At 40.6% G+C, this 12,784-nt stretch overlaps 2 protein-coding genes across 2 annotated transcripts in view; one reads left to right on the plus strand and one right to left on the minus strand.

Annotated features, from left to right (window-relative positions):
• Positions 1–63: 63 nt before the first annotated feature.
• On the minus strand, positions 64–4,303 carry LOC139556504 (ribosomal oxygenase 1-like). Its single transcript, XM_071370548.1, has 15 exons — positions 4,156–4,303; positions 3,736–3,867; positions 3,359–3,498; positions 3,164–3,263; positions 2,964–3,077; positions 2,693–2,799; positions 2,396–2,503; positions 2,228–2,262; positions 1,937–2,115; positions 1,614–1,718; positions 1,235–1,376; positions 922–1,042; positions 735–834; positions 548–634; positions 64–380 (listed from the first exon to the last, which is right to left on the minus strand). Exons 1-15 carry the CDS (start codon positions 4,240–4,242, stop codon positions 312–314), a joined length of 1,626 nt encoding a protein of 541 aa, XP_071226649.1. The 5' UTR covers positions 4,243–4,303; the 3' UTR covers positions 64–311.
• A 3,497-nt stretch (positions 4,304–7,800) lies between these two features.
• The window catches only part of LOC139556508 (exostosin-like 3), a 42,581-nt gene continuing 37,597 nt past the window's right edge, over positions 7,801–12,784 (plus strand). Inside the window, exon 1 of the mRNA XM_071370553.1 lies at positions 7,801–8,048. The gene's annotated coding sequence lies outside the window, so the exon portion shown is untranslated. The remainder of the gene's footprint in view (positions 8,049–12,784) is intronic.

Raw genomic sequence — 12,784 nt, forward strand, 5'->3', positions numbered from 1 at the left:
TAAGTATACACAACTATAGCAATAAGGCAAAGTTGGACATTAGCAACACACACAAACAAGGAGTAATTTACACCAATATGCAAGTAAGTTTAATTCAATACGTACTGAACAAGTAAAGGGTAACATTGTAAAATAGCTATTACAGCTCTATTACTAACAGTTTTTGAAGAGTCTAGATGAATTTGTTGTAGAGGGCAATGCTGATGGACTACTGAGTTAATGACCGCTGTCCTAAAAATCAGAACAATTCTACCTACACATAATAGTGAAGTGAATGATGCTGGCGTGGCAGACATTTATTTTGAAACTCTTCAGGATTGCTGCAGAGGTTCTGCAGTGTGAATAAGCCCTCTCTTAAACAGCAGCTCAGCCAAGGACACCTGGAAGAGCAGTGAATTACATCTTTAAGAAAACTGCAGTGCAGAGACCAACACTGTATATCATCAAGGCTTGACCATGCACTACAGAGATGCATATGTGGTTAGACTTTATGCAGAAGAAAGCATACATGTTTTAGCAATGTTGCATAACATGTTGAGAAACACACCTTGTCCTCAGCCAACTTGCATGGCAAGCTGCCCACTGTCACAAACTTTGGATATGCATGGATCAGAAACTCCATGGCATCTGTGTGCTGAAAGAGTTACATCATAAAGGTACTGCAGTGCAGCATATGACAGGCACACATCACTGCTATATTAGCAAGGCAATTACAGAGACCCAAACATTCATACCTCTGCTTTTATTTCAACGCTCTTGGGCTCCTCCTTGTGGTAGACTCTGGAGTTGTCGGCAGTGTAGTAAAGCCAAACTGCTTCTCCATCACTGCATAACCTGCAGGGGCACAAAGGAAAGTCATGGTCTTTTCTGGAAAGGTAAACCCTCTATAGCCATGCTTTTGTGTTTAATGCTGAGAGCTACCTGGCGACTCCAGAACGGACGAGTCTGACTCTGGTCTGGCCTCTGATGGCCACACCCATGTCCACAGCCTCTCCATTCTCCCACCTGGAAGGAGCTCCCTGGACACTGCTGGCCCTTTCCTCTGTGGATAATCATCAGAATCATTTACACTGGCGGAGTCACATTAGTCACTTTAAATGTGACATTTTAGAGTAAATATTTACATTGAGTCATTTAGCAACTATTATACAGAGTGACTTACAATAAGTGGTTTCAACTGAAGTAGGTAAAAACAACCACCTATCACAATTTCAAGTAAAACCTTATGTGGTACCTGCGGTCAGCATTGCGGGGAGACAGTCATGGAGATAGTCCCTAGCTTTCTGATCCACAGCAGCATCCACAGGGGCAAAGGTTGATAGCTTCTTCATCAGACCCTCTATTCTGGATAGGAACTGGGCCCTGCGTGGATCCTCCTATACGTGCACAGGTAGATTGAGGGCCGTTACGAGGGTGCAACGTTACAGTATGTTCCGGTAGAAATAGATTATGCAGAACAGATGTTCTTCGCAATGGGGCATAGGTGTCAGCTCTGTAGCGTTTCTATCTTCAAACGTGTCACCCTTCTGAACACACCCCTGCTGAGGGTGGGTGCTTCGAGGTTTATTGTACATTGGAAACCAGGCACAGGTAAATGGTGGCATCTGAAGTACCTTGTCTGAGTTCTGCACCCCCATGTACGTCAGGTAATCCACAGGCAGGCCTCGTCTGAAGTCCACATCCTCCTCCATGGCCATCTCTAGGGCTGCTGGGACCACCTGTCAAAGAGATAATTTTCTGCATAATACACAATACAAGCCTATACTTACAAGTAAATGCATTTTTTTGTATAGACATGCCATATTGTATATCCTGCAATATTTTCAGTTTTTTTCTTACTCAAAGTGTAAATGTATTTAATGATACAAAATTAGACAAAGAACTGGACAATGTCCCATACAAGGAATGCATAGGATTAAGCAGGTTAATAACAAACCTTTGCCAGTAGGTTTCCCCAACTGTTCCTCTGGTAAGATGAGACAGTGATGTGGAGGGAGTGAGCATCCGACAGGCAGTCCCCCTGGTGGATGAACCCTCGGGGGAAGTAGAGGAGGTCCCCAGCCTCCAGGACTACCTCCAGGATGGGCTTCCCGATCTCTGAGTGGCTGAAGTTAGCTGGAGGAGGAATACCAAGCCATCTGTAAGGAATGAGGCTGAGGTACAGGGGAGTGATCTGTCATGCTTATTGTCTATTCATAGGCACAACAGTGGACAAAAGACTACTTACGACTGGAAACGACAGGCAAGACCTCATTTTCTGACCTGAAAAGTGACAGGAAACAAACATCCCACAAAATATATTTGTTTCTCGCAGAGTTTACTGACATGAATCAAGTTCAAAATGGGTTGATGGTGCTGATCACCTTTTTGGGAATTTTACTGAGAAACTAGTCACCTGGGGTTGTAAACTCTCCAGTGCTTCTTCCCTTCCAGCTGAACCACAAAGGCCTCAATATCATCATAATGTGGAGCAAAGCCCTGTGTTCCTGGAGGTGTCAAATACCTGGGGACACAAAATACATTTTTACTGAAATGTCATGAGGAAGTGCATCAGCATGCGGTAAGAATTCAACATAATAGTTTGTCCTCCCAGGAGGAAATGATGTTCACTGTCCCATACATGTTCAATAACTTTCAATGTTGTGTGAGAGCATCTCACTGGTCAGATAGATTGTCAGAGAGGGTCACTCACATGTTGGCTCCTGCCATGCTGCCAAAGTGCTCTTGGAGGATGGACAGCACATTCCACACAGTGGAGGAGAAGGCCTGGGGGTTAAGCATACGCAGCGAGCAACCACTCTGGACGACATGGAAGACAACAGGTTGGGTTTCAATATTATGTTGAGGTACTGAGGACTTCTAACTAGAACATGTTACACAGCCATTGGTATGATCTAACCAACACTTGCTCACACTTTGTAAATGAAACTTGACAATCAGTAGACTTTCACTTGGCTTTTTACCTCATAGAAGTCCCATACAGTGAATGGGAGAGCCCTTCCTGGAGGATTGTGTGTCTCTCTTTTGCCGTTTCTGTAGCTGGTGACATCCAGGTTCACCCCATACTGAACGTCATCCTGAAAATATCAATAGGAAAAACCTTATTTGAGCAACAAAAATGACACTAAACACAGAAGATGTGTAGCTAGTCATGACACCTTACCCGTCTTAAAATGCGATCAAACTCTGCTGTGGAGAACAGTCCCGTATAATAGTCTGGATTCTGGCGTTTGATCAAAACTGGCTTCTTTTCCCATGCATCTCTATAAGATCAAGGAAGTCAATAGTTAACAAAGGATATCTTCCTGTGCAATCGACTACAATACGGTACTGTGAAAAGCTACACTGACATCATTACCTGAAGAAACTCTTGGAGGGAATTGGGTGGATGAGCCACTGGAAAAGTTTGCTGGCTCTCACCCTGCTGTTGCTGACTTTAGCCAGGTCACTCAGCAGAGCATCTAGTGCCACTCCGCTTCTCTCTCCACACTGTACCTCCTGCATGCAACCAGACAATCAGCATGTTTAAGGGGTTCAGTTTGACCAGCGAGGCACAGAATAGCTTATATTGATCACAATCAGTTGAGCTATTTGGGATGCAAAGTGATTGTAGAGCAGCGATTCTGCTCTGTCTGAATACAATGTAGTTTATCTCAAACACGGACAATGACTGAAACACCTAAGGAACCACAGTCAAACAATTACATAGGCTATATGCTGATGCCCCAAACTAACCTCTGCCAGTCTCTCCACCCTCTCCTCTCTCTGTGCCGCTTTTATGACCTGCTTGCCCATCTGTTTCCTTTTGGTCTTTTTGATGGATTTGGGGGACTGGATACCATTTTCCTTCCGCTTCTTTGCTGTAATCTACAAAAGCATCCAGTATGCAGAGGCAGTCAGCCATGAAATGGTATTAGGCCATCAACAGTCAATTGCTCTGATGCATATTGCAATAGTATATTAAACACATGTTCCTTACTTATATACACATTATGGAAGAAGACAACTTCAAATTACATACATTTGCTAGCTACTTCAGTTGATTTGTCAACACGGTTGACGTTTGCCGACAAAATACGACACTGTAAAAAAAACATAGCCTATCTGAAATTGCAAGCGAGCAAACACCAGTAGTAATAACTTAACCCAAAGTACCTTCACAGATGATGTTTTAACTTCAGGAGACGATGCTAATAGCGCATTTTGGTACAATGCAAAAGCTGACAGATGTTTCCTCTCCATGTTGTCGAATATTTTCTCATTCCTGACGTCATCAATAGTGCGACAACAGGGATATTCTGAAAATATCCCTGTAAAGGACTGTGTTAAATATTTAGAAATACATCTGTCAAAAAAACACTTAGACAACATATGAATGTCACCCCTAAAATTAAGAAAACCAAGAATATTTTTTATAATTACAAAGGTATCTGTCTATACTTGGGAGAGTGCTTCTGTCCAAGGCAGAGGGACTGTCTCACTTTGTGTACCCCTCATTATCTTTATTAGTAAATCCCTCTACCTCTGAAGAGATCAACAAGACCTTTCTTTACTTCATTTAGAAAAATAAATCTCACATACTAAAAAAGTCAGTCCTCTCAATTAAAGAGCTGAAGGAGGTCTGGAAGTATTGCATTTTGTTGACATAAATAACACTTTCAAGATCAATTGGTTGAAAAGATGTTTGGTCAATACAAAATCTATTTGGTATTTAATTCCAAACAATGTGTTTAATAAGTTTGGAGGTTTTCAATTTTTACTGAAATGTAATTATATTCCTGAAACATTACCCGCTAAATTGGCTAGGTTTCACCAACAAGCTTTAATGTCCTGGAAAATATGTTTTCTGCATAATTTTCCCCTCATAAAGCTATTTGTGGAATAATTCAAACATATCTATAAGGAATAAGTCATTGTTCTACCCAAGCTGGCACAAGAGGAATATTTACTTGGTTTTTGATGTTTTCGACAACAGAGGTAATATTCTTGCATATGCACAATTTATAACATTGAATGAGTTTCCAATACCGTTCAGAGAGTTTATGTTTGTGATCAAAGCCATTCCCAGGGGTCTAACTACACTAATGAAAACTTATTTTAGCTTTGGTGATGATCACAGAGCTTATCCAGATCTCAGTTTGGAAGGCGTTGGCTTACTTGAGAAATCTTGTTGACAAATTTCCCATTCACGGAACCAACTTACGCCTAGAGGAAACGTTTTCTGGAACATGCTTATTCCTGACATTGTCTTGGTTGATGCCTTACAAATATTGTATACCAAACAAATTTAAGGAAGTGCACGTTAAGATTCTACACAAGATTCTATGTCGTCCAAATTTGTGGCTATTGAGGATGTCTGCATTTTCTGCTAAAAAGAAGGTGAAAATCTGACTCACTTGTTTTATGAATGTAAATCTGTGACAATCAATCAAATGTATTTATAAAGCCCTTCTTACATCAGCTGATGTCACAAAATGCTGTACAGAAACCCAGCCTAAAATCCCAAACAGCAAGCAATGCTGGTGTAGAAGCACAGTGGCTAGGAAAAACTCCCTAGAAAGGCCAGAACCTAGGAAGAAACTTAGAGAGGAACCAGGCTATGAGGGGTGGCCAGTCCTCTTCTGGCTGTGCCGGGTGGAGATTATAACAGAACATGGCCAAGATGTTCAAATGTTCATAGATGACCAGCAGGGTAAAATAATAATAATGACAGTGGTTGTAGAGGGTGCAACCGGTTAGCACCTCAGGAGTAAATGTCAGTTGGCTTTTCATAGTCGAACATTCAGAGTATCTCTACCGCTCCTGCTGTCTCTAGAGAGTTGAAAACAGCAGGTCTGGGACAGGTAGCACATCTGGTGAACAGGTCAGGGTTCCATAGCCGCAGGCAGAACAGTTGAAACTGGAGGAGCAGCACGACCAGATGGACTGGGGACAACAAGGAGTCATCAGGCCAGGTAGTCCTGAGGCATGGTCCTAGGGCTCAGGTCCTCCGAGAGAGAGAAATAAAGAAAGAAGAGAAAGAAAAAAAGAGAGAAAACGAGAGAAAAAGAGAGAGAATTAGAGAGAGCATACTTAAATTCACACAGGACACCGGATAAGACAAGATAAATACTCCAGATATAACAGACTGACCCTAGCCCACCGACACAAACTATTGCTACATAAATACCATTTTGGGAAAACCTAACAGAATACTTATTTACTTTTTTGAACACTACCCAAGTTTTTGACATGAAGGATATAACATGTTACTTTTGCAATGATAACAAGACAATTGAAATTATTGTGAATTATTTAAAAAAAATGCCAAATACTTTAGACACAAACAAAAATTCCAGAATTTTATACCAAAATTACAAATATTTTTGATTGAATTTAATTATCTTGTTGAGACATTATACCTAGTGAATAACAAAAATAATAACATCTTCCTGAATCATTATAATGAGATTTTTTCTGAGTGAATGCAATTGCACTAGAATTGCTGTTCTTTAAAAAAATAATTTTTATATATTAAATGTTTTGTATGTATTTAGTATTTTCTTGTTTATACCTGTGTTTTGTTTTGTTAGACATGTTTGGTGTAGCGATGTAATTTGTTTTGTATTATGAATAAACAAACAAAAAAATAAAAAATAAAAAATTATTAGGGTATTTTATTTGTAAATCAGCTAACTACAGCTAGATAAATAACTTTATCGCCCTCTACTGTGCAGGCTGTCAGATGCAGCAATCTCTTTGGTCATACTCATACATCTTTGGTCATACATACGAGTGCTTTTACCAACGATGTATGTAAACCCTCGAATGTTAGGCTATGTATTGGCCATATTGCCCCTCCCTGGAAGGAGCAGTCCATAGAAATGAATGGAATTAGACAGTATTTCAATTGAATGTTTTAAGGACAAAATTACATGTATTTCAGTTGTGAGGACAGCAATATTAGCGCTCAAAAAAAGAGTTAAAAAAAAAAATGTTTTAATTTGTAATCGTTTATGTCTAGCTCACACGCCATCATTTGAAAGTATGCATTAAGGTGTTTGTAATAGAATAAACGTGTCAAATTAGAAATTAATAAATGCATTTGTATAGCTTCCGAAATATGTTTTTACACTTGAGGAGGAATACCAAGATGGCTGCGCGGTGGCTTCAATAACAGAATAAACGTGTCAAATTATAAAATTGTCATCCAGAGTTTGTACACATCGTTAGTTCGTACACATCGTTAGTTTGTACCAAAGGTTATGACAACTAACACCCTTTAATCTGTGTTTGTACGGTGTAGGTTACTTTTAAAGCCTTTACATAGTGCTTACTTTTTTAATGCTGCTCTAGATTTAATTACAGATGAAGAAGCATAGAAAATAAGTAAATCAAATTTATGTATGATTTTCCTTTGCTCAAAAGAGGTATGCATGGTCTACAAGCAGGGCAGTTTTAATACCTCTCACTTTGTAACATGATAGACGTGCTTTTATGGGCAGCTGGCTGCCTCCCTCAATACTTGCTAAGCCTAATGCCATAATAGTTTAGGGTTTGGAGAGGGTTTTTAACAGTACCTCCTGCCCTGTGCCATCGGTAAAGACTAGTCAAGACCTTTTGTCAGAGGCTGTCGTGCTTAATTTGCCCCTGCTACATACCCCTTAGTTTACATAATGTAACTGTTTAAATTATGAAATTAACTTTTTATGGATGTATTGTTTTATTAGGTTGTACAGTACATCTTGTGGGCAGGCATACTCCGTATAAGTACAACCACAACTGCTCAGTACACTTTTTATGGCCACAAGGTGTAGCACTTCACCGCTACAGTTTGTCCAAGGTTCAGCAACTCCCATTCCCAGAATGCTTCAGTATGCTTGCCTAGCCTTCTCCAACAATGCAGCTTAATGTAAAATTGATCGTGCACACAGGGGGATCTAGATCTAGCTACCTACGCGTACATTAAACACCGAGCATGCCATTTTGTTATCAACTTGCATAACGTGACATATCTTTTGAAGCCTTTTGAAGGTTTTATTTGGAGACATTTTGGAGCTTCATACCGGGTGAGTAGCAAGCTAACTAGCTAGCTAAACTAACATTCGTCTGCTAGCAAGTAAATGCCTGTTATGGCTAGCTGGTTTATTGGTCAGATGAGACATGGACCCCCTTTGCCTTTTCTCCAATCCCCTTATCTTGTTGTGCGGAGACGTCTATTACTCTTAAGTAATGAACTTAGCCATTTAGCCTCGAGTATTACGCTATTAAAAGCCAGCGTTGTGTTTGTGTGTGGGTCGTTCTTAGTACCCTCGCGAGCGTGTTTGCTTTGATCTCCCCCCTCTGACCGACACGACACACACATCAACCCAGCAGTAAGTCATTGGCTAGCTAGCGCCACTTTTTTATTTCGTTTTATTTGACAAGGCAAGTTAGTTAAATTAAGAACACATTTTTATTTACAATGACGGCCTTCACCGGCCAAACCCGGACGACGCTGGGCCAATTGTGCGCTGTCCTATGGGACTCCCAATCACGGCCGGTTGTGATACAGCCTGGATTCGAACCAGGGTGTCTAGTGACGCTTCAAGCACTGAGATGCAGTCCCTTAGACCGCTGCGCCACTCGGGATCCCATGTAGTGTATAGACATTACATGATTAAGGTGACCAAACAGTACTTGGTGTCAGTGTTACAGGCAAGCAAAATGTTGTTTATTGCAGCTAATTAGTAAGCTAGCTGGTTACCTAGTCAATGCAACTAGCTAGTCTTTTTCCCATTGGATTTGCGTGCTGCAATGAAGTTGGCTTGCCACAATACTTAGCCAATTCAGTGCCATTGGCATGGAGTGAATCATGGTACGAAGAAGGGTGACACCACACCAACAACAAGGACTTGGGACAAGGATGTTATGTTGTTCTGTTACTGTAAGCCTCAGTAGAGGTCCCCAGAAAAGCTACTACTTAGTAATAGTGGTACTAAATAGAGGTAATTGGAAACCTCAGGTTTCCTTAACACTATCGTTTTTTGTATTTCATATGTTAGCTATATTGATATTTTACATGCATGGGTTACCAACTAGGGTCATTTTGACCCCAATAAGAAACTATTGAAAAAAGAAACAATCATAGCAAAACATCATTAGACATGTAAATAATGTCCTCTGCAATAAAATAACCAAAACAGACTGTTATTTGAGTAAAATTACACTTAATTTGTATATTCTGTAAAAGGGGTAGTACATCAAATGTATATATACTTCATTTTATTGACAGTGTTTCATCCATTGATCCTAAGAGAAAATTATAGAGAATATGGCTTAGTTGCCTTTATTGACTTACCCCACAGCTAGCATTAGCATCACCGCTATTGAAACAATGGGAGTGGTAGGGCCTATGGCAGGATGCTTCAAAATGCATGCCCAAATCCTGTCACTAAAATCCAAATGTTATGTGGTCCTCTGTTGCTCAGTTTTTAGAGCATCGCGCTAAAAGGATAGTGGGTCTCTTTTGGATAAAAGTGTCTGCTAAATGGTGTGTGTGTGTACATAAGAGTGTGCAAAGCTGGCATCAAGGCAAAGGGTGGATATTTGCAGAATCTGAAATATAAAACATTTTGATTTGTTAAAACACTTTTTTAGGTTACTACATGATTCCATATGTGTTATTTCATGGTTTTGATGTCTTCACTATTATTCTGTAATGTCGAAAATAGTAAAAAAATAAAGAAAAACCCTTGAATGAGTAGGTGTTCTAAAACTTATGACCGGTAGAGTATGTATGTATGTGTGTAATATATATGTATGTATGTATGTATGTGTGTGTATGTATAGATATATACATACATGCATACATACACACACACTACCGTTCAAAAGTTTGGGGTCACTTGGAAATGTCCTTGTTTTTGTAAGAAAAGCACATTTATTGTCCAATAAAATAACATAAAATTGATCAGAAATACAGTGTAGACATTGTTAATGTTGTAAATGACTATTGCAGCTAGAAACTGATTATTTTTCATGGAATATCTACATAGGCATATAGACTCCCATTATCAGCAACCATCACTCCTGTGTTCCAATGGCACGTGTAATCCGAGTTTATCATTTTAGAAGGCTAATTGATCATTAGAAAATCATTTTGCAATTATGTTAGCACAGCTGAAAACTGTTGTGCTGATTTAAAGAAGCGAATGAACTGGCCTTGAGTATCTGGAGCATCCGCATTTGTGGGTTTGATTACAGGCTCAAAATGGCCATAAATAACTTACTTCAGAAACTCGTCAATCTATTCTTGTTCTGAGAAATGAAGGCTATTCCATGTGAGAAATTGCCAAGAAACTGAAGATCTCGTACAACGCTGTGTACTCCTCCCTTCACAGAACAATGCAAACTGGCTCTAACCAGAATCGAAAGAGGAGTGGGAGGACCCGGTGCACAACTGAGCAAGAGGACAAGTACAGTGTCTAGTTTGAGAAACAGACGCCTCACAATTCCTCAACTGTCAGCTTAATAAAATAGTACCCGCATAACACCAGTCTCAATGTCAACAGTAAAGAGGCGACTCAGGGATGCTGGCATCTAGGCAGAGTTCCTCTGCCCATCTTAATCTTTTATTTTTATTGGCCAGTCTGCAATATGGCTTTTTCTTTGCAACTCTGCCTAGAAGGCTAGCATCCCGGAGTCGCCTCTCCACTGTTGACGTTGAGACTAATGTTTTGTGGGTACTATTTAATGAAGCTATTTAATAACCCCAAGAAGTTCTGGAAAACGGTTAAAGACCTGGAGAATAAACCCTCCTCACAGCTACCCATGTCCCTTAATGTTGATGTGGTTGTTACTGACGAGCACATGGCTGAGCTGTTTAATCACTACTTCATTAAGTCAGGATTCCTATTTGACTCTGCCATGGCTCCTTGCCCGTCCAACATTTCCTCATCTCCCAGTCCTTCTAATGCGTCTATCCCCAATGCTCTTCCGTCTTTCTCCCTGCAGGCGGTCACTGAGTCTGAGGTGCCAAAGGAGCTCCTTACACTTGACCCCAAAAAAGCATCTGGGTCAGATGGTTTAGACCCTTTCTTCTTTAAGGTTGCTGCCCCTATCATCGCCAACTCTATCTCTGACCTTTTTAACCTGTCTCTCCTCTCTGGGGAGGTTCCCATTGCTTGGAAGGCAGCTGCAGTGCATCCTTTATTTAAAGGGGGAGATCAAGCTGATCCTAACTGTTATAGGGCAAATTCTATTTTGCCCTGTTGATCAAAAGTGTTGAAAAACTTGTCAATAATCAACTAACCTGCTTTCTTGATGTCTATAGTATTCTCTCGGGTACGCAATCTGGTTTCCGCTCAGGTTATGGATGTGTCACTGCAGCCTTAAAGGTCATAAATTATGTCACCATTGCCCTTGATTCTAAGCAATGTTGTGCTGCTATTTTTATTGACTTGGCCAAATCTTTTGATACGGTAGACTACTCCATTCTTGTGGGCTGGCGAAGGAGTATTGGTGTCTCTGAGGGGGCTTTGACCTGGTTTGCTGACTACCTCAAAGAGTGCAGTGTATAAAGTCAGAACATCTGCTGTCTCAGCCAATACCTGTCACCAAGTGAGTACCCCAAGGCTCGATCCTAGGTCCCACACTCTTCTCAATTTACATCAACAACATAGGTTAGGCAGTAGGAAGCTCTCTCATCCATTTATATGCAGATGACAGTCTTATAATCAGCTGGCCCCTCCCTGGATTTTATGTTAAACGCTCTACAAAAAAAGCTTTCTTAGAGTCCAACAATCTTTCTAAGCCCTTAAAACTTATTGGGGCTGCAATCCCGTTAACGGGATGATATGACAACAGCCAGTGAAAGTGCAGGGTGCCAAATTCAAAACAACAGAAATCTCATAATTAAAATTCCTCAGACATTCATGTGTCTTATAACTTTGCCCTAGGAAGTGCAAATTCATTCATATCTCAAGGGGATTTCAATGGGAACTGTGTTGAAAACCTACCAACCTCAGATTTCTCACTTCCTGTTTGGATTTCTCCTCAGGTTTTTGCCTGCCATATGAGTTCTGTAATACTCACAGACATCATTCAAACAGTTTTAGAAACTTCAGAGTGTTTTCTATCCAATACTACTAATAATATGCATATATTAGTAACTGGAAGTGAGGAGCAGGCCGTTTACTCTGGGCACCTTTCATCCAAGCTACTCAATACTGCCCCTGCAGCCATAAGAAGTTAACCTTGTTCTGTACACCAAAACAAAGGTTGTGGATTTGTAAGAAGAATGCCCCTCACGTCACTGGTATGATTACTACCTATGAGATTTTAGAGCTTGAGGTAGTCACCTCATACAAGTACTTGTGAGTATGGCTACACTGTCCTTCTCTCAGCACATATCAAAGCTGCACTCTAGGGTTAAATCTAGACTTGGTTTCATCTATCGTAATCGCTCCTCTTTCACCCCAGCTGCCAAACTAACCCTGATTCAGCTGAACAACCTACCCATGCTAGACTACGGAGACTTAATTTCATAGATCGGCAGATAAGGGTGCTCTCAAGCGGCTAGATGTTCTTTACCATTCGGCCATCAGATTTGCCACCAATGCTCCTTATAGGACACATCACTGCACTCTATCCTCCTCTGTAAACTGGTCATCTCTGTATACCCGTCACAAGACCCACTGGTTGATGCTTATTTATAAAACCCTCTTAGGCCACACTCCCCCTATCTAAGATATCTACTGCAGCCCTCATCCTCCACATACAACACCCGTTCTGCCAGTCACATTCTGTTAAAGGTCCCCAAAGC

Source organism: Salvelinus alpinus, chromosome 27 (assembly GCF_045679555.1).
Source record: "Salvelinus alpinus chromosome 27, SLU_Salpinus.1, whole genome shotgun sequence".
Lineage (NCBI taxonomy): Eukaryota > Metazoa > Chordata > Actinopteri > Salmoniformes > Salmonidae > Salvelinus > Salvelinus alpinus.